Consider the following 18,720-nt stretch of genomic DNA (forward strand, 5'->3'; position numbering starts at 1 on the left):
GGCAGGGTTTAGACTAAGCTCTGATAGGACAGTGCTGTGACGGATAATCCGCAGTCCATATGGGCTTTGTTATTTTTATGCATGAAAAATGCCATGCGTGGCCAGTGTGGGTGTGAAGTCAGGAAAATGTGTGTGTCACACGGTCATTGCGTGACAGTTGAGAAACCTATAGCAGGCTGCTAGCTAGCTTAGCTAGCTGAGGGTAGCAAACAAAGTAGAAGTAAAGAAGACCCTCTTTATCTTACACACAAAAGAGATGAATTTAAAATTTACATCAGAGATTGTAGATAACTGATTATTTCATTATAACTTTTAAAGTAATACTGTGCATATGTGTTTCTCGGGGCAACCACCTTATGAAATGGATGAAACCAGGGCTGGACTGAGACAAAAATTGGCCCGGGCATTTTGAGCAAAGATAGGCCTACCAGGTATTGATGCAAAGACGATGAAACCTATAAATGGAAACAAACTTTCTTGTGACAGTGCTAGCACACTGTCATATTAGTGTATATTTACTTGTTTAATAAACTTAAGTGTACATCATCCCCCCAGTCCCATTATTGTATAAAGGGCAGAAACCAAAAGTCTGTTTTGTCTAGTTAACCTCCTGAACAATGTAAAACATATAATAAATTCCTGAAATTTGGACAGAGAGGACTAGAGAAGAAGCATGATCATTGATGAACATTAAAATGTATAAATGACAGATTGTGAGTGATTGATATTTTTGATAGACTATGTAGTCATTACGTCAATAAAAAGTCACCTGAAACCTTCAAAGCAGCAACATATTCGTTGCACCATTGCAATTGTGTCTCAATCTGTCCGTTTTGTTTAAAGTGTATATACATGTCTTCTCTATACTGTAGACTGTGTTTTGTTTTATTTTATTTCTGCATTATTGAGTTATTGTATTAATATATAAAGTAAGCTCATTGTGAGCATTGTGCAATCCAGAGTCAAATACCTCATTCCACATACCTAGCAAATAAAGCAGATTCTGATTTTGATCTGCATGGGCAGCAACAACACAGGACAAACCCTTTTGTCCCATTGACATCTGGGAAGAGGTGCAACACCTTAAAAGGTATATTATGTCGATCTTATCGGTATTGCGTCAAACTACCTTGTTTCAAAATGTTTGCATTGTTTTATAGTATTTTCAATTTTTGCTGTTACTATAGTTAGATGCCACTAAAATTTGATTGAAGAAATACAATGAGAAATGAACATCCTTATCTCCTTCACCTTGGCAGTGGTGACAGGGACCAGGTCCTGTTGGAATATGAATTCAGTCTCTCCATAAAGTGTATCAGCAGCAACAGTCCAGTCCTTTTTCTCCTTAGCCAGAAGATATCCATTTTGTAATAATACACCTTTATTTATTGTACTAATGTAATATTCAAATCTTAAGATACATTTTTATTATATTTTATTTTCATAAAATTTGTTTTTTGTGACCAGTTCTGATTCCTTTGGCGCATCTGTGCAGCAATCACAGGCACATGTGTACCAAATTATGTCTAACTCAGACCATTCTTCTGATGATTACATTTTTATGCCAGACAGTGAAGAAAAATGGCATGAAATGCTATATGTACATCTCGGCTTCAATGAAAGGTAAAAAAAACAGACGATTTGCAAACAATGATTTTAACAGAACAGAGGTGGTTGTGTTGTCATTTATTGTATTATATTCCCCCGATTGGACAGATCATCTAAAAGGTTTACCAACAGAAGATTCTGATTGGATCCTGTTGAATGACGTTACGCTTACCAAACCGGAAGTACTCGTCTCACAGTTCGGCGCGGAAACTGAGAGCTAGTGAAACGGGATGGCAGAAATTCGTTCAAAGTCCAAACTTAAACGAAAGAAGAGTTCTGTGGAGGACCAGCAATCTGATTTATGTCCCCGAGGAACACCAACGAGGACCAGTGTTACTCCGCTTTCCAGAGACGGAGCAACAAACACTGACAGGTAAATAGAAACAAAGCAACCGAAGCCAGGGGCGGATCCAGGATTTTTCAAATGGGGGTGCGCACCTTAGGGTCATGTCAAGACAATGAGGCTAAATGACCAAAGAATGCCATCGTTACTCTTTCACACTACCCTTATTATTCATCTAAGGGTTTTTGAATTAATAATCATTTTAATGGATGAACATAAGTGGAATTAGCATGATTACATTATTGTAAGCAACCCTCGCAACCCCATGAGGGATTAAGCGGGTCAGAAAATGGATGGATGGACATTATTGTAATTGAAAAAGGATTTTTAAGCCAAAATCTCTCGGTTTTTACAGCATGGCTTAGGTTAAAAAGTAGTTTGAAGAAAAAATTATCCTTAGCAACAATGGGTCTTTTGCAGACACGTGACTTCGACACTAGGAGACGCCATTTTGGGGGGTAACCTGACTAATCGCAACGAAGTTCATTTGAGTATTGTATTATTAGTATAATACAATAGTATAAGTAGTATAAGTATTGACAGTAAAGCCGCAATGTCAGCGCGATAACTTCAGCAATATGGACATCCACAATAAAAACGAGAAGAAGCCTTACAGAGATAAACTCAATAATCAATGGTTCTGTTCGTCATGTACCAATAAAATGTAATTTACTATCTTATTTTGCTTAATAAAGATGGCTTTACTTGGCTAAACCCTGTTTTTATCCTATTTGTGTACATTATAAATATTATATATATATATATATATATATATATATATATATATATATATATATATATATATATATATATATATATATATATAAATGCAGACGACTGTCCACTGTGGCTCTACGCTCTTTCTGGAGGAAACTAATACACTAGCAGGATGTGATAATCTTTCATAAAAATGTTGTGCCATTATGCTCTGTTTTAAAGTCATTTAATGTTTAACAAATAATTATCGGTCTGTTAGGTATTCAGCCCCAACAGCCTATATTAGTTGAAAAGATGATTCGAGCACTGGCACTCTTTTAACGGCAAACTGCACACATATGGAATAAATTAATGACAACTTCTCTTCAAGGTCAAGAATTCGTTAACAGAAATAAAATTAACATCCAGAGAACACCACTATATAATGCTGTTCATTTAAATTAACACTATATTTCAATCAACTAATCCTCTCTATTAAGCTAGTGAAACTTAACTAAAACTACTGAGCGAAATTAAGGAACTACGTACACACAAGAAACAGAAGGACGAATAAAATGGTTGAAAACTATCATCAGAATGATTCAGTGAATCCTGGTTCACCGCAGATCCGAGTTAGAGAACTAAAGTTCATCTTAAAGAAAGTGGAATGAGATCAACATTTGATAGGTTGTTTGAACCCATTCACAATGCAAGTCCTGATTTATCGTATTTTTTCAGACTATAAGGCACACTTAAAATCCTTAAATCTTCTTAAAAATTGATGGTGCGCCTTATAATACGGTGCACCTTATATATGATTAAAGTTGTGCTAACTGACCGATTTTATGTGGTAAAATGTGCTAAAAAAAGTGTAAGTACGACTTTGGTAAGCAACGAAGCTGCTCTGCTCAATGGATCTTCGGGGCATTTTGGTACAATTTATCACTACCTGATCGGACCCCTGAGCTGTCTACAAGACTGCTTGACTGTAATGTCAAAACTAGATGACTGGAAAAACAAGATTCATTTGGCACAAACTACATTTACTCACCATGTGGCAGCTAGCCCTCTGAAATTTACTCGTCAAATGGAAAATTTACTCGCATTTAAGCGTTAATTTCGGACCCTGTGTATAAGGCACACCGGATTATAAGGCGCACCATCAATTTTTGAGAAGATTGAAGACATTTAAGTGGGCCTCTATAGTCTGAAAAATAGGGTATATAAAAAGTCTGGCTCCTTGAAGCAAAATGTAAAGTTAGCGGTGATAAGTTTGTTATTGTTTAACAGCCCTGCTCAGACTCTCTTTCTGCAAAGAAAGCCTGACTTCAGTTTCTGTGCTTTTTTAATATAGTTTTTAACATTGTCAGAAGATATTCTACCTCTCTCTTACTTTTTTGTTCTTTTATTTTACAAAAGAAGCCACAGTGCATCAGATCAAAGAGCAACCTCATGAATAATTTAGCACCTAGATTAAAAATGCATTGAAAATAATAAAAAAAAAAAGGGAAAACAACAAATTAAAATTTTAATCTTTTTCATAAACTTCAGAAGTCAGAAAGGGATAACATTTTTTCCAAAACCGTTGAAAAGGATTCCGTACCAGGCTTTATACAGGTTTAAAAATGAAGAAAGCGTTCAGTTAACTTAGTAATGCTGAGGAACAGCGTGTATGAACTGGTTTCAGGTCTTCGCTCCCTGCCGCAGCATCATGGTGGAACAACCTGCAGCCCCCTGCTGTGGAGAGCCTGTGGGCGTTCACACTGATATCTGCTCTGCCGCACCTGCAGAACCAGCTCTGGGACCCGGTTCCTGATCTTCCCTTTCCTCCTGCTGCGGTAAGTTGGCATATGCTGCTCCTGTGAAGAATACATCTTACAGACACGACTCGATTCAAATAAATTCATCAACATGTGGACTTCCCAGTGTTCAAAGTCCAAATGTAGAGAAGCATCAGTTAGTGGTTTCTTGGCCATTTTCTTTTTTACAATGGCAGACAATGTTTGTCATCTATCCATCCACTGTCTATACCCACTTATCTGTGACTGGGGGAGCTATTGTTGTTTCTATCATCCATGGACACTAAATCATAGTTGTTCTGTAGTGTCCATAATGCCACTGAGTGCAACATTAGGAACACGATCACGGACCATGTTCCTGTGTCTACATTCTCCCATGATTAGACTGTCTTGTTCATTTGGTGTTTCATTCATGTGAGATAAATATCTGCTGGGCGGATGGCATTTACTATAGCACTAGAGATGGACCAATCAGTTATGTAGTCATTTTCCAATCACTGGATTTGTGAAGCTTTAACCTACCAAATTGTGATTTTTCTTTAAGAGCCATAATAAACAACTTTCACAATATTTCATGAAAGTCTTTCTGCTGTAAAACATCCAGTCCACCTAGTATCTACAGAAGTTGAAGAAAAAATGTCAGTTGCAGAAAACGAAATGGTTTTGTAACATAGTAACAACTTGAACATTAAGAATGTTGCTAATTGCTATTAGTGTGATCTGGCAGCCTTTAGTGTGGTGTGTTCACTGAACAGAAAAGGTTTGTTGACTTTCTGACTGGCAAGTTAGGGACTGGTAATGGTCTGATTCCTGGAATCAGCTGATTTAAAAAAACATATATTTTATTTATTTTTTAAGTGCATCCCTAAACACAACAGACACAACTTTACTGGTTCAGAAATAACTTGTGTCAAAATTCTCATTAGCTACATGCTACTGTCATGGTTCACATAAAACAGACATCACAGAAAAAAATAGATTTTTGAAGAGGAGTTCTGTTAAGAAATTGTGTACATTTTACTTTGAGATTCTTTTTTTAGCATCTTCACTTTGGTTTGATAGAAAGCAGTTTGAACTTCACAGAGGAGTTAGTGGAGGGTTCTCTAAAGCTTATTTCTATAAACTTAAAACAGATCCGATCAAAAAGAAATATACAAGGTTATCTGAATGCTAACTTCTGCTTACAATAGAAATCTATAGTTGCGTCCAATAAAGATGTGCTGTTTGTTGAACGTCACAATAAAAATGTCACTTGTGATGAATAATCAAATACCTAAAAATGTTGAATAATTTGCTTTGGCTTCTTTGCAGACATGCTTAACAGGACCACTTCACATTGGAAAACATTTTTGCTGCATTAAACAACAAGCCTCTTATTACTAACATGGATATCCTGAAGGCATAGTATTTGAATATATGGCTAATATTTACTGCGCTTCAAGCAACTCTTTGTGATATTGATATTGTGAACAGTGATATTGCTATAATTCTTTCTTTTCGTTGTGCAGCCCTAATTCATTGTCTGTAGCAAGAGTAAGCATTTCAGTTCTGGACAAGATCTGTTATAAGAGCAAACTAGTGTAGTAAACAATGTGCACATTGTTTTTATTTATCCAATCTTCCTGGTGGAGCAGCTATTAGCACTGATGTCTGGTGGATTTAAATCCCAGCCAGGGGGTTCCTTTCTGCTTGGAGTTCACCTGTTGTCCCCATGCAGACACGTGTTCTCACTAGGTACCTCTGTTTCCTCCTTCTGTCCAAAAACAAGTTGACATGCTACGCTAGGTTAACTGGAGACTTGCCCTCAGGTCTCAGAGTTGGCCTGCATGGCTGTCTGTCCTGTGTCTTTGTGCGGCCCTGTGATAGACAGGTAACCTGTTCAGGGTGACCCTGCCTCTAGCCCAATATCTGCTGAAGATAGGCACTAACCTTTTGACTTGGAAAGATTAAGCAATTGTAACAAATGGAAAGGAGATGCAGTTTTTTGCACCGGTTTGCTTTGCCGTCATTCAGTTTCTTTGGTCATATCTCCCGAGTGTCCGTGTTTAATAAAAACAATGCTTTCAGGACCTACAACAAGACAATTGTCTCAGCATTGACAATTTGCACTTTTTGCCCATGTTTGCAGATATACCTGAATGACTGCAATAAACTGTTCTTCTTTATGTAAACCTATTAAGAATGGACTTTTTTCTTTCCCTTTAGAGACCTGTGCCACCAAAGGTAGAGGAGCAGTGGAGATATGATCTCTTCATTGAAGTGCCTCCCTTTCCAGAAAACTGTCCAGCCATCCCGGTGATTCCGCCAGACCTAGAACCTCAAAGCGTATCGTCTTCCCAGGAGACTGTCCCATTACAGAGCAGACCTTCTCTAAAGTTACCCGACAGAGGTCCGCCCTCTCACAGCAGACAGAGTCTTGACCAGCAGACTGAGCCTCCCCATCCCCTCCTCTGTAGGAGTCAGAGTTCAACATTACACAGGTTGGAGAAGGCAGCGTTGTCTTCAGCAGGACAGCCGAGGGACAAGAGAGAAGAAGAAACACGGAGTAGACCTTCACCAACTCAGTTAGACCCACCAGTTTGTGCAGGTGCAGAAGAAGAGGTGCTGAGTGTTAGAAAACATGACGAAGAAGCTCTGCAGAGCTGCCCCATGTGTCTTCATGTGTTCCCTGCTGGGTAAGAGCTGCACATCACTCACTTTTAGGGATGCAAGTTATCAGTTAATGAGTTAATCTTAAATTCATTGATATTATCTACCAACTAACGATTAATTCATAAGCAGCCATTTTCTTTAAAACACTAATTTTCTCTTGTGTCAAGGTCTTTTCATAACATGAAGGGTTAAATTTTATTTTACAATATGCTGAATTTTAAGATGCACATCATTATGCTTTGTTTATTTTGCCACCTGTATTAAATACTGACTGAATAAACAAAAAGTGGTTACTGAAGAGAAATAAGTTGAAGAGAAGAAAACGTATGAAACACCAATAATCCCCATGAAAGATCTGGCCATCAACTGAGCTTTTTGGCATCATGTCTTTTTCTATCACGTTACAATTTTATGCGTAATGCCCTCCGCGTTTCTCTCATCACATACTTGCCTTCTGAGCACATCAGTGAGTTCTGGTTGAAAAACTGACTGCTCTGCCAGAAGGGATTCATTTTAAAGAAGTTTGTCCAGCAGACACCGGAGCGCAGGAGGAGCACTGAGGTGATGGTGTTGTTTGCGTACTTCTGAAATGACAAGTTTTCTCTTTAAGACAAAATTCAGAGATCCCGAACCCACCAAAAGACACTGTCCATCAACATTACTGAATTATTTGCTACTATTGACGAGATAGAAATCAAGCTATGCTTCTGAAAAAGGCAGTGGGTCATGTAAATGCTTAGTCCAATTATCATATTCATGGATCAGCCCTATAAAGCCAAGGTTTCATTCCCAGGCTAATGCTGACTTAGCAACATATTTACATGATGAGATTTTTGAAACATATTTACAAGTATTTTGGATGTAATAGTGGCTAAGCTAAATAATAATAATAATAAAACTGCTCAGTCTTTTAAGTTCACAGAATTGCACCTTTTCACTGTTGTCTAATGTAGCCTTTAAATCCAAGAAAAGACAACACTTAGACCTATGCTGTATCACCATTTTATTACAATCAACATCTACACTACATCTAATCCTAAATCACAATATAAATATAATACTGCCCAGCCCTACCTGTAACAGTCAATGAAAATGTGTACAACTTTAAATTAAAATGAAATTTGAGTTGTTATAATTTAGCTTAGTTTATTCTTGCTGTTTGTGTTTGGAGTGCTACAGGGAAAGCTTAATGTGGCTTATTGTCAGCAATACTTAACTTAAGAGAGTTATGTTATTAAATAATGACAAAGAATAAACTAAAGTGACCAGTAAAATGACCAAAATAAATATACCAAATTATAATTAATAAATAAAATAGCCTATTTAGGTGGGAATAGTACACTAGTAACTTCTCAGGTTTCATAATTGAGAGGCTGACGCAGGGCTGAGGTCTGAGGTTGTGGCGTGGGAAGACACAGATTGCAGCTCATTTTGCACTGATTCCCTGCACTAGTTGCACAATTTAGGGAGCGCTGTTAGAGGAAAAACTTGCGTTCCGGAACTTTATATCGCGGATCAAGAGTGGCGAGTAATTGTTTGAAGCCAGGTTTTTCAGCTGCAGACATATCCATCACTATGAAGCACGTTACTGCATGCGTGATATCCTTACGCCGCTTGGACGCTTTTTCATTTTATCACAAAGAAGGGAGCCCAGTTTAGCTGCTATACCTGCTTTGTTTTGGAAGAAGTTCCAGAAGATTCCTAAGAAGATGACGCGCAGCTCGCGCTGCTGCGGCTGTGAGCTGTGTCGCGCGGGGCTGATACAGCTCCCGCTGCTGCAGGTGTGAGCGGCTTACGTGATGAAACAAGTGGGTTGCGTTACCAGACTTTGTTTTTACCGGTTCCTTGCAAGTTTTACAAATCACTGGTTTATTTCTGTCAGGCTGGCGAACTAGTAAAACCCCGTTTTGGGACAATTTCCTCCGCCGCTCCATATTCACATGCTCTGTGTTGTGGTTTGAGAGGGTGGCGCTTTGTGACGGCGTGCCTGGGTCCGCGATTACGATTGGTCGAGAGGAAGTAGTGACTGTAGCATCAACTAATATGGTAGGCTGAAAGGAAGGAAAACTCTCTATCAAACTTTTATCGACCCTATATTTTTTCTATCGCGCCACACGTCTATTGATCGATATATATTGTTATTGAATTATCGTCCAGCCCTACTTATATCTCTTTTTTCACTTTATATATTTTCTTATGTTTACATAGATTGTGTTATGTTTTATTTCGTGCAATAAGAATATTATGTACATTTAGCATATGCTTTAATTATGTTGCATTTTATAGTACTGATTGTTGATATTGTCGTTATAATTTGAAGCTGGATTGAATTGTATTGTGCCACTTCCATCCATCCATCCATCCATCCATCCATTGTCTTCCACTTATCCGGGGTTGGGTCTCGGGGGTAGCAGCTTCAGTAGGGAGGCCCAGACGTCCCTCTCCCCGGCCACTTGGGCCAGCTCCTCCGGGGGAATCCCAAGGCGTTCCCAGGCCAGCCGAGAGACATAGTCCCTCCAGCGTGTCCTGGGTCTTCCTCTGGGCCTCCTCCCGGTGGGACGTGCCTGGAACACCTCACCAGAGAGGCGTCCAGAAAGCATCCTAACCAGATGCCCGAGCCACCTCAACTGGCTCCTCTCGACGTGAAGGAGCAGCGGCTCTACTCTGAGTCCTCCCCGGATGACTGAGCTCCTCACCCTATCTCTAAGGGAGAGCCCAGACATACTACGGAGAAAACTCATTTCGGCCGCTTGTATTCGGGATCTCGTTCTTTTTGGTCACAACCCAAAGCTCATGACCATAGATGAGGGTAGGAACGTAAATCGACGGGTAAATCAAGAGCTTTGCCTTTTGGCTCAGCTCTCTCTTCACCACAACGGATCGGTACAGCGCCCGCTTCACAGCAGACGCTGCACCAATCCGCCTGTCGATCTCCCGCTCCATCTTCCCCTCATTCGTGAACAAGACCCCAAGATACTTAAACTCCTCCACTAGGGGCAGCACATCATGCCACAATTCTGCCACTTGTTTATCAATACTGTTTATTTTTGGTGTTGTGTTGCATTTAACACAGAGCTGTATTTATCCATGTTTGCTGTACAACAATGTTACTTCATGTATAATATACTGACGTTTCTGTAAAATGCTTAGTAGGGAGTGTGAAGGTGGTGGGGGCAACAAAATGATTAGGGCCTGCCCTGTATATCATGTACAATACAGCAACTCTGGATTGTACAATGCTTACGAGGTGCTTATACAATAATGCATTAATAGAAATCAAACAGTCTGCTGTATAGAAAACACATATGAACACACTATAAACAAGCGGACAAATTATGGAGAAAAAACATACTCAATATAGGCATCAGAATTAGAATCAGAAATACTTTAATAATCCCAGAGGGAAATTGTTGTTTCAGTACAATCGCCATAACATAAACAAACAAACATCACAAACATTTCAGGGGGAGATGATTCACTGAGGCCTTGCTGCCAAGGTCACCACACGGTGCCCACATGGCGCTGCCATTACTCTGTGAAAAGATAGAGGCCACAAAAAAGGAAGGTGTGAGGGAAAAAACATAACTCATACTTTATCCTATAACAGGATACAGTTTGAGATATCAAAAACCTCTTGCACAAAAAGCACAAATAAGACAAGACACATATAGCAGAAGGTAAACATTTGAGATTAGTCGCGTGTAAGTTCATCAGTTTATATGAGCATCAGCTGTGTGTCTGTTTGGGTGAAAGTGTTTATATTTCTGTGACCACTCTCCAGAGGCCATTGTCCTTGATGTTATCAGCCGGCCAACAGTTCACAAAGCATCCGCAGATGTCAGCGGGGGAGAAGGGAGCAGGGAAGAGTTCTGACATAACAAACAGGAGTGATTATAGACAGGGAAGGCATAGTCCAAATATGTTATTTGTTATGAGGGCAAGCTGCACTGCCTTTCCTGTCAGCTTTAAGTCTTTTGCTGGCTCCAAATGGTGAAATCCAATTTTCCAAATTGTTGGGCTATTCCGCGCTTCACTTCCAGATTTTATCCCATCACCCCTTTGAGTCCAACCACCGAAACCAGTCTGCATACCAGCACATCCAGCTTTTCGGCTCTGCTCCTCCAGCCTTCCAGAACTGTCCGTTCACCGCCTTAGTGAGCGCGTCATATGCAGCCGGCAGCCTGATCAAGGCCAAATGTCTACCGACATCCGCTGTATTTGCTGATACATCAAAAATCCACCAAATCCAATAAGTAGAAATCCAAGTATCCTGAATCCAAACATGCAAACGTTTCAAACGTCCAGGAATGACAAAGTCAAAAGACACACAGTTTTCCATCCAAGAATATGGGGTGTATCCCACAAAATGAGTCAAATCAGGACCGGACGGATTCCCCTTACGCTGCCTACCCGTCGAAAAATTTTGATCAATAGCATTGAGAGACCAGCTTACCAGATCCATGTTTTCCAGATTTCAGTTGATATGAAGAAAGTGCTCAGCAAGACAAGACATAGCAGCAGAAGCAGGAGAGGGGGAGGAGTGGGGGGGTGAAAGCTGGAGAGGAGAGAAAAACACGACCGACCTCGGAGAGAGACAGAACAGAAGAGAGACATAGTCTATTATTACAGACATGCGTCTGTAATAATAAATTTGTAACCTCTGTAAACCTGTTTGTGTGTAGCTTTGGGTACTTGCAAATGTCTACTGAAATCCACACACAAATACTAAAAAATTATGAATACAAAATAAATGTACCTTGCAAAGTGACAAATTACATTATGTGTGTGTATATGTTTGCACAAATCCCCCGATACACACGGATAAAGCTAACTCTACGCACAAATCAGTTTACAAAAGCAAGAGAGGTTTTGAGATTCATTTCATGCTTCAGATTTGTGTTTAAATACTGTTAGAAAGCTGGGCCATTTGAGTTTTCGTCAGCGTCTAATGTTATCTCCCTCTTGTTGAAGTGGCAAATATGTTTTTTTGGGGGAAAAAAATAATATCTTGGCATTTCTTATTTATAAAATGGACCCAGAGAGCGAAACTGAGGTAGCTACTGGTGATTTTGTTCCTTCATCATTTATACCTTATTCCTTCAGAAAATTAAAGCAGCTGTCAGGATGGAAATTTGGTGAAGCAGCTGTTAACTGAAAGGCTTAACGCAAAAATGGTCATCAGAAAAGTCGTAACCAGAAACTGAGATCAGAACATTGTCACAAACCTTTTAATAGGTACATCTTTAGCTGAAAGGTTTGGAGTTGCCATTTTTTTAGATTGTGGGAATTTGATCCTGAATGGTCCTTGAGTTATAGCTCATCAGGTATATTTGTATTAAAACTGGACATTTCTCTGACTGCTGCCTATAGCATGCTGTCCAGAAATCTTACACATTACCCTGCTTCAGTCAACAACTACTATTTGTTGAAGTTGTAAGGCCTGACAGCTTGGTTTTAAAGATGAAATATGAGTTTGTGGACAGCAAACTCATGTTCTCCCACACTGACTGTATTCTCTCTACCTTGTTTTTGTCTCCCAGGTTCATGCAGATGGAGCGGGACAGCCACCTTGCCCAGTGTCTCTCTGAGATGAATGTGGACATGACCTGGTGAGGCGACAGGAAGCTGGCTGCGATCCCGGATCTCCAGGCAGCCCAGATGCCCCGACACTCTCCAGTATCCAGTCAAATGGAAGAGAAAGTGGTCAGATTGCAACACCTTGAAGGTATCACATTATTTACTGAGCTGCTGACACTTTCCATTGGCTTTACCCTGAGAAACCAGCAGGTCAGAATAATGGTGAAATGAGGTGTGTGTGGGGGGGTGTATTCAGTGTGACTGGGAATAAGGTGGGAAGAACCTTCCTTATGGAAAATGCCCCTCGTGCTTTTTCATTCCACACAGCTACTGAGGTGGCGATATTGGAGAATGTTACTGTTTCTTCCTCTCTGAAGTACTTCTGAACAAAACTTTTGGTATAACTGCTTCCCCTTTAGCTACTTGATGGATTTCTCAGCAGGTTGTTTCCTGAACCAGCTTGAAATGTGACAGACATTGCTCTCATATCTGATTGCTCTTTAACCTCTTAAGACCCAAACATAGGCTTTTAGACACTTGAAAAGGCTGAAAAAGATCAGTTTCTCTTCAAACATATATGTTTGATCAATTATCAACCTCATTTACAGATCTGTCAGGTGAAGAAAAAAGATATACATATGAAGAGAAACTGATCATTTTCAAGAATCAAAAAGCCTATGTTTAAACAAATATATAATTAGGTCTAAGACTAAAGCTTGGGTCATTGGATAGCCTCATGTTCCACATTGCAGTTCAGTAGGTTGTTTTTTTATCTAACCATGAAAACTATTAAAACTATTATTGATAATCTGCTAATATTCAGAGTGTTCTATCATTTTACAAAATGTTTCTCAAAAGTAATCTAACTGAGAACAAAAGAATGCCCCACACCCCCCCAAAAAAAGTTTAATTATTTGATTTTCAAATATAGTCAGCAGGGTAAAATGAAGTCAGTTTATCTGTAAAGAAGAGTGAGGCTCTGCTTGTGTTCTCGAGATGTTGGGCTCACAGCAAATACTGGTTTCCTCTTAATCAAGTTAATTAGGTAGGTAATTAGTAAGAGCTTTTATTCCAACATGTTTGTGTTCACATGTGACATACCTCACTAGGACCTATTATGCTAAGTAAGTGCCAAAGAGTTGGACTCAGTGATCCCTCATCAACAGGCAAATTGACTCTGCAAGGTGCTTTTTAATCAGATCATCTGCCCCATACTGAGAGCAAGTGGTCAAAGCTCAAAGCTGCTGCTGGGAACAACATGATCCTGCCTTCATAGTTCTAAAAGGTGGAGGGGTTGCTGAGAAGTCAGTGCCCTCCTTTTTTTTTTTTTTTTTTTTTTTTTTTTATTGCCATTGTACAATCAATTGTCCTATATCACATTTATGATTAAACTGGACTGTATGTAAATTGATTTTTTTATTTTATTTTATTATATTCTCTTTATTGAAGATCACATACAATAAGGACAAAAGCAATCTCCATATGCAAAAAGAAAAAGAACAGGGTATTGCAGTGATTGATTTTACAATACAAAATAGAACATATCTATGAACACAGAACATGAGGTGATCTTTGTTTTCAAAACTTGAGAGAAATGAAGGGGGGTTGTATGTTATAAATGAGTAAACGATGCAAAATTTAGGATGAGCTTGATGTATGGGATTATGTACTGGCATAATAAAATATCTACATACACTTTTCCAAGCAAAGGTTGACCTTGTTATCTTCCACTGAGATTCACAATATTTAAGCCGTACTTGTTCGGAAATCCCTTTATTTGTCTCTTTATCCCACCTTTCGTTTTATATAAATTGTGCTTACCTTTTTAGCCTCCTGTAGACCTTTTGTATACCGTATTTTTCAAACCATAAGGTGCACCGCATTATAAGGCGGGCTGTGAATTAACGTGTCTGTGTCGTTGTCCACACATAAGGCGCACCAGATTATAAGGCGCATTAAATATTCTTCCCAAGTGTGTAATATCACTCCTCCCCTTTGCATACACAGCTCTCTCCTGAAAGGGAGAGCTATCCATACCTGTCTGGATGATTTTATATTGAATTAACTTACTTGGTTTATTGTTGCTAACAAGTACATGAATCCACTTCCAGTTTAGACATTACAGTCTGGCAGTCTTGTAGACTGCTTAGGGGGCTGGTCAGAAAGTGACAGAGTGTACTGTTGTAGGTACCAGATCTGCTCAGGTGGTCAAATTGGCTCGGCTCGCTTCCCGATGACGTCATTATATGGCAACTCCACTCAAACAAACTACATTACGACTGCGGTCTCCATTTGTTACAAATGTATTTATTTTGTTAATTTACGGTTATTTTCCAGTAACTTAATCGAGGCATGAAAACTTTTAACATCATTTTGGAATGCTTGTGTGGTAGTCTGACAATTTAATCGATAATTTTGCAGGATCAAAGTTACATCTTAGGAGAAATTTCCTTCCTCCAATTAAAAAAAAAAAGTTGTGAAGGGAAACTAAACCATAAACTCTTTTAATTTTTAATAAAATTCTGCAGCCATTTTAATTTTATCACGGCATTGATCACTCTAAAATCAATAATGTTTATTCCTCCTTTTTCTACTAATACTATGTCGTTCTTTCTGATCACATGTTTTTTATTATTCCAGATGAACTTGTGATGAATTTGATACATTGTTTATTGTAGTATTTGGTATATTTAAGATGTATGCTGGATAAAATAATCTGTCTCTCCCTTCCGTTTTTGTTAACAATATTCTTCCAAAAATAGAGCCAACTGTCAAATATTTGTTGATTGTTTTTTTTTTTTTTTTTTTTTTTTGTGAAATGGCTTGAATATTTGTTCTGTCATTTTCAGTGTGGCCCTTGTTAATCATTATACCTAAATATTTACCTAATTTTTATCAATTAAAGTGGGTTGATTATTTCGAATTGCTAAGATTTCACATTTTTCTATGTTCATCTTTAAGCCTGACGCTTTTGAGAAAAAACAAACCGCTAAATTAACTAAATAAAATGTATTTGTTACAAATGCAGATCGCGGGCTCAATGTAGTTTGTTTGAGTGGCGTTGCCATAATGTGACGTCATCGGGAGGCGCCAGGCCCATGGAGAATTTTGTGACGTTCTAGATATTTCAGGTGAAGGTCTGCTAGCCGTCACTAGGTCTAGCTCTAAAAGGTCTCAGTCAGAGCCGGGTTTGAGTGAGTTACCTTTTGCTAATGCAGAAGTTCTTGGTGAGGACAGTTTAATTTAATTCAACTCAATTTTATTTATATAGCGCCAATTCATGAAACATGTCATCTCAAGGCACTTTACAAAGTCAAATTCAATCATATTATACAGATTGGGTCAGATTATACAGGTTGGTCAAAATTTTCCTATATAAGGAAACCAGCTGATTGCATCAAAGTCCCGACAAGCAGCATTCACTCCTGGGGAAGCGTAGAGCCACAGTGAGAGGAAAGGGAAGGAAAACCTCCGGCAGAACCGGGCTCAGTATGAACGGTCATCTGCCTCGACCGACTGGGGTTACAGAAGACAGAACAGAGACACAACAAAAGAAAGCACTTCCCAAGAAAAAGCAGAATGCAGAAAAGACAAGATAAAGTAAAGGGGACAAAACTTGCGGAGTTACGTTCAGAACCAGAGATCGATGAGCTACAGGTGGTTCCAAGCAATATTGTTCAACTTTAAAGGCAGGACCCCTCTCTGGCACCTCTGTTTGCTAAGTGGTCCCAAGAATCAACACCGATTACAGAAGGAGTTTGGGAAGTTTGAAGAATGAACGCCTGTATCGTCGTAGCAAAGTGGGTGATCGGTTAGTAGTTCCCACAAGCTTAAGGCCAATAGTTTTACAGTTGGCCCATTCAGTTCCTTGGGCGGGTCATTTAGGATATGTGAAAACATTCTCCAGAATGTCTAATCGTTTTTTTGGCCTCAACAGTTTTCAGATACTGTTCAACACTGCAAATCATGTCCACAGTGTCAGTTGACAGCTCAGAGTAGGAAAGGTGACAGAGCACCACTTATTCCTACGCCTGTAATAGACACCCCCTTCTCTCGTATCGCCATGGACATTGTCGGGCCATTGGAGAGAAGTAGCTCAGGACATAGATGCATTCTAGTTGTGTGTGACTCTGCAACAAGGTACCCCGAAGCTTTCCCATTAAGAAAGATTAAAGCCCGTCAGATAGCTAATTGTCTGATACAGATGTTTTCAAGGGTAGGTATTCCCAGAGAGATCCTTACAGACCAAGGAGCAAATTTCACTTCCAACTTATTGAAGGAGGTTTATAAACTTTTAGGAATTAGTGGAATCAAAACAAGTCCCTATCATCCTCAGACCGATGGGCTTGTGGAATGGTTTAATAAAACTCTGAAGTCAATGTTGAGAAAAAATTGTAAAGGATTCAGGGAAAGACTGGGAGCAGTGGTTGCCGTTCCTGCTTTTTGCTTATAGAGAGGTACCTCAAGCATCTACTGGGTTTTCTCCGTTTCAACTCTTGTATGGTCATACTGTCAGGGGTCCACTAGATGTCCTCAAAGAGGCTTGGGAGGGGGCTAAACCTGAAAAACAGTGTACCTCACTTTCATATGTGTTGAAAATGAGGGACAAGCTTAAACAGGAAATGGCTCATAGTCACTTATTAGAAGCTCAGCAGCGCCAAAAGCAGAACTATGATAAAACAGCTCGTAGGAGGACCTTTTAAGGAAGGACAAAAAGTGTTGCTTCTTTTGCCAACTTCTGAAAGTAGCCTCTTAGCCAAGTGGCAGGGGCCTTTTGTCATAACCAGAAAAGTAGGTCCCGTTACTTATGAGCTCAACCTGCAAGATCGTCGCAGAAAACAGCAAGTTTTTCATGTCAACATGTTGAAAAAGTGGATTGACCGGCCAGTTCCATAGATGCAGTTGTGGGCTCGTGCTGTAATCGACGAAGAGGAGCTTCAAGAGCAGTTCCTTCCATTTAACTTTGGGGAACAGCTTTTGCCAGATATAAGTCATCTATCTCCAGAGCGACAAGAGGAACCGCTGGCTATGTTGCCAAGGGAGCTTTTCAGTACAAAACCAGGCTACACTCTTCTCATTAAGCATGACATACGACTTCGCAGTCCCACTCAACCACCTATCAGGGATACAACCTCCAGGGTTCCAGCAAAGCTCATGCCTGCACTGAAACAGGAGGTGGAAGAAATGCTGGCTATGGGGATCATAGAACCTTCCAAGGGTGAGTGGCGCAGTCCTGTGGTGCTTGTTCCCAAGAAAAATGACTCAAAACAGATTTTGTGTTGATTCTTTTTTTTTTTTTTTTTACGCGTATCCAATGCCAAGAGTTGATGAACTTATTGAACATTTGGGGAATGCCAAGTACCTTACAACATTTGACCTCTGTAAAGGTTATTGGCAAGTTCCACTAACTGAATCTTCAAGGGATTTAATTACTTTCAGGGTTCCTAATGGACTTTATCGTTTCAGAACTATGCCTTTTGGATTTCATGGAGCTCCAGCTACATTCCAGAGGTTGATGGACTTGGTTTTAAAGGGAGCTGATGGCTATGCAGCAGCATACATCGATAATATTGTGGTGTTCAGTGAGACTTGGAAGGATCACGTGAAGCATCTGACAAATGTCCTGCAAAGAATCAAATCGGCTGGATTAGTCATCAACCCTGGAAAGTGTCACATTGCAAAGACGGAGGTTGAATACTTGGGTTACGTCATCGAGGGTGGAGTTATCTGCCCTCAGGTGAGTAAGGTTGATAACCTTGCTGCTTGTCCTCCTCCTACAACTAAGAAGAAGTTGAGATCTTTTCTAGGTTTAGCTAGCTGGTACCGTCGGTTTATCCCCAACTTTTCCACCAGATCAGCCATTCTTAGTGATTTAACACGGAAATCTTGCCCAAACAAAATTCAATGGACTCCAGAGTGTGAGGCTGCTTTTGCAGATCTGAAAAACTGTTTGTGTAATGAACCCGTGTTGCAGTGTCCAGACTTTTCATGCCCATTTACAGTGCAGACTGATGCTTCAGGAGTGGAGCTAGGAGCTGTGTTGCT

The 18,720-nt window shown here is 39.7% G+C and overlaps 1 protein-coding gene across 3 annotated transcripts in view; it reads left to right on the forward strand.

The window, feature by feature from the left end:
- The first annotated feature begins 1,758 nt into the window (after nucleotides 1–1,758).
- si:ch73-70k4.1 (FA core complex associated protein 20) overlaps nucleotides 1,759–18,720 on the forward strand; it is a 75,607-nt gene continuing 58,645 nt past the window's right edge. For 2 of the 3 annotated variants that reach the window (XR_004931778.1, XR_004931777.1), the window contains exons 1-4: nucleotides 1,759–1,981; nucleotides 4,335–4,485; nucleotides 6,652–7,121; nucleotides 12,639–12,823. Coding sequence is in view for 1 of the 3 variants with exons in the window: in XM_012850212.3 (XP_012705666.2) it covers nucleotides 1,839–1,981; nucleotides 4,335–4,485; nucleotides 6,652–7,121; nucleotides 12,639–12,711 (837 nt within the window). In the remaining 2 variants the exon portion in view is untranslated. Of the gene's footprint in view, nucleotides 1,982–4,334; nucleotides 4,486–6,651; nucleotides 7,122–12,638; nucleotides 13,462–18,720 lie in introns of those variants that run through there. The other variant, XM_012850212.3, reaches the window with a different exon arrangement.

This window comes from Fundulus heteroclitus, chromosome 1 (genome assembly GCF_011125445.2).
Source record: "Fundulus heteroclitus isolate FHET01 chromosome 1, MU-UCD_Fhet_4.1, whole genome shotgun sequence".
NCBI classification, from domain to species: domain Eukaryota; kingdom Metazoa; phylum Chordata; class Actinopteri; order Cyprinodontiformes; family Fundulidae; genus Fundulus; species Fundulus heteroclitus.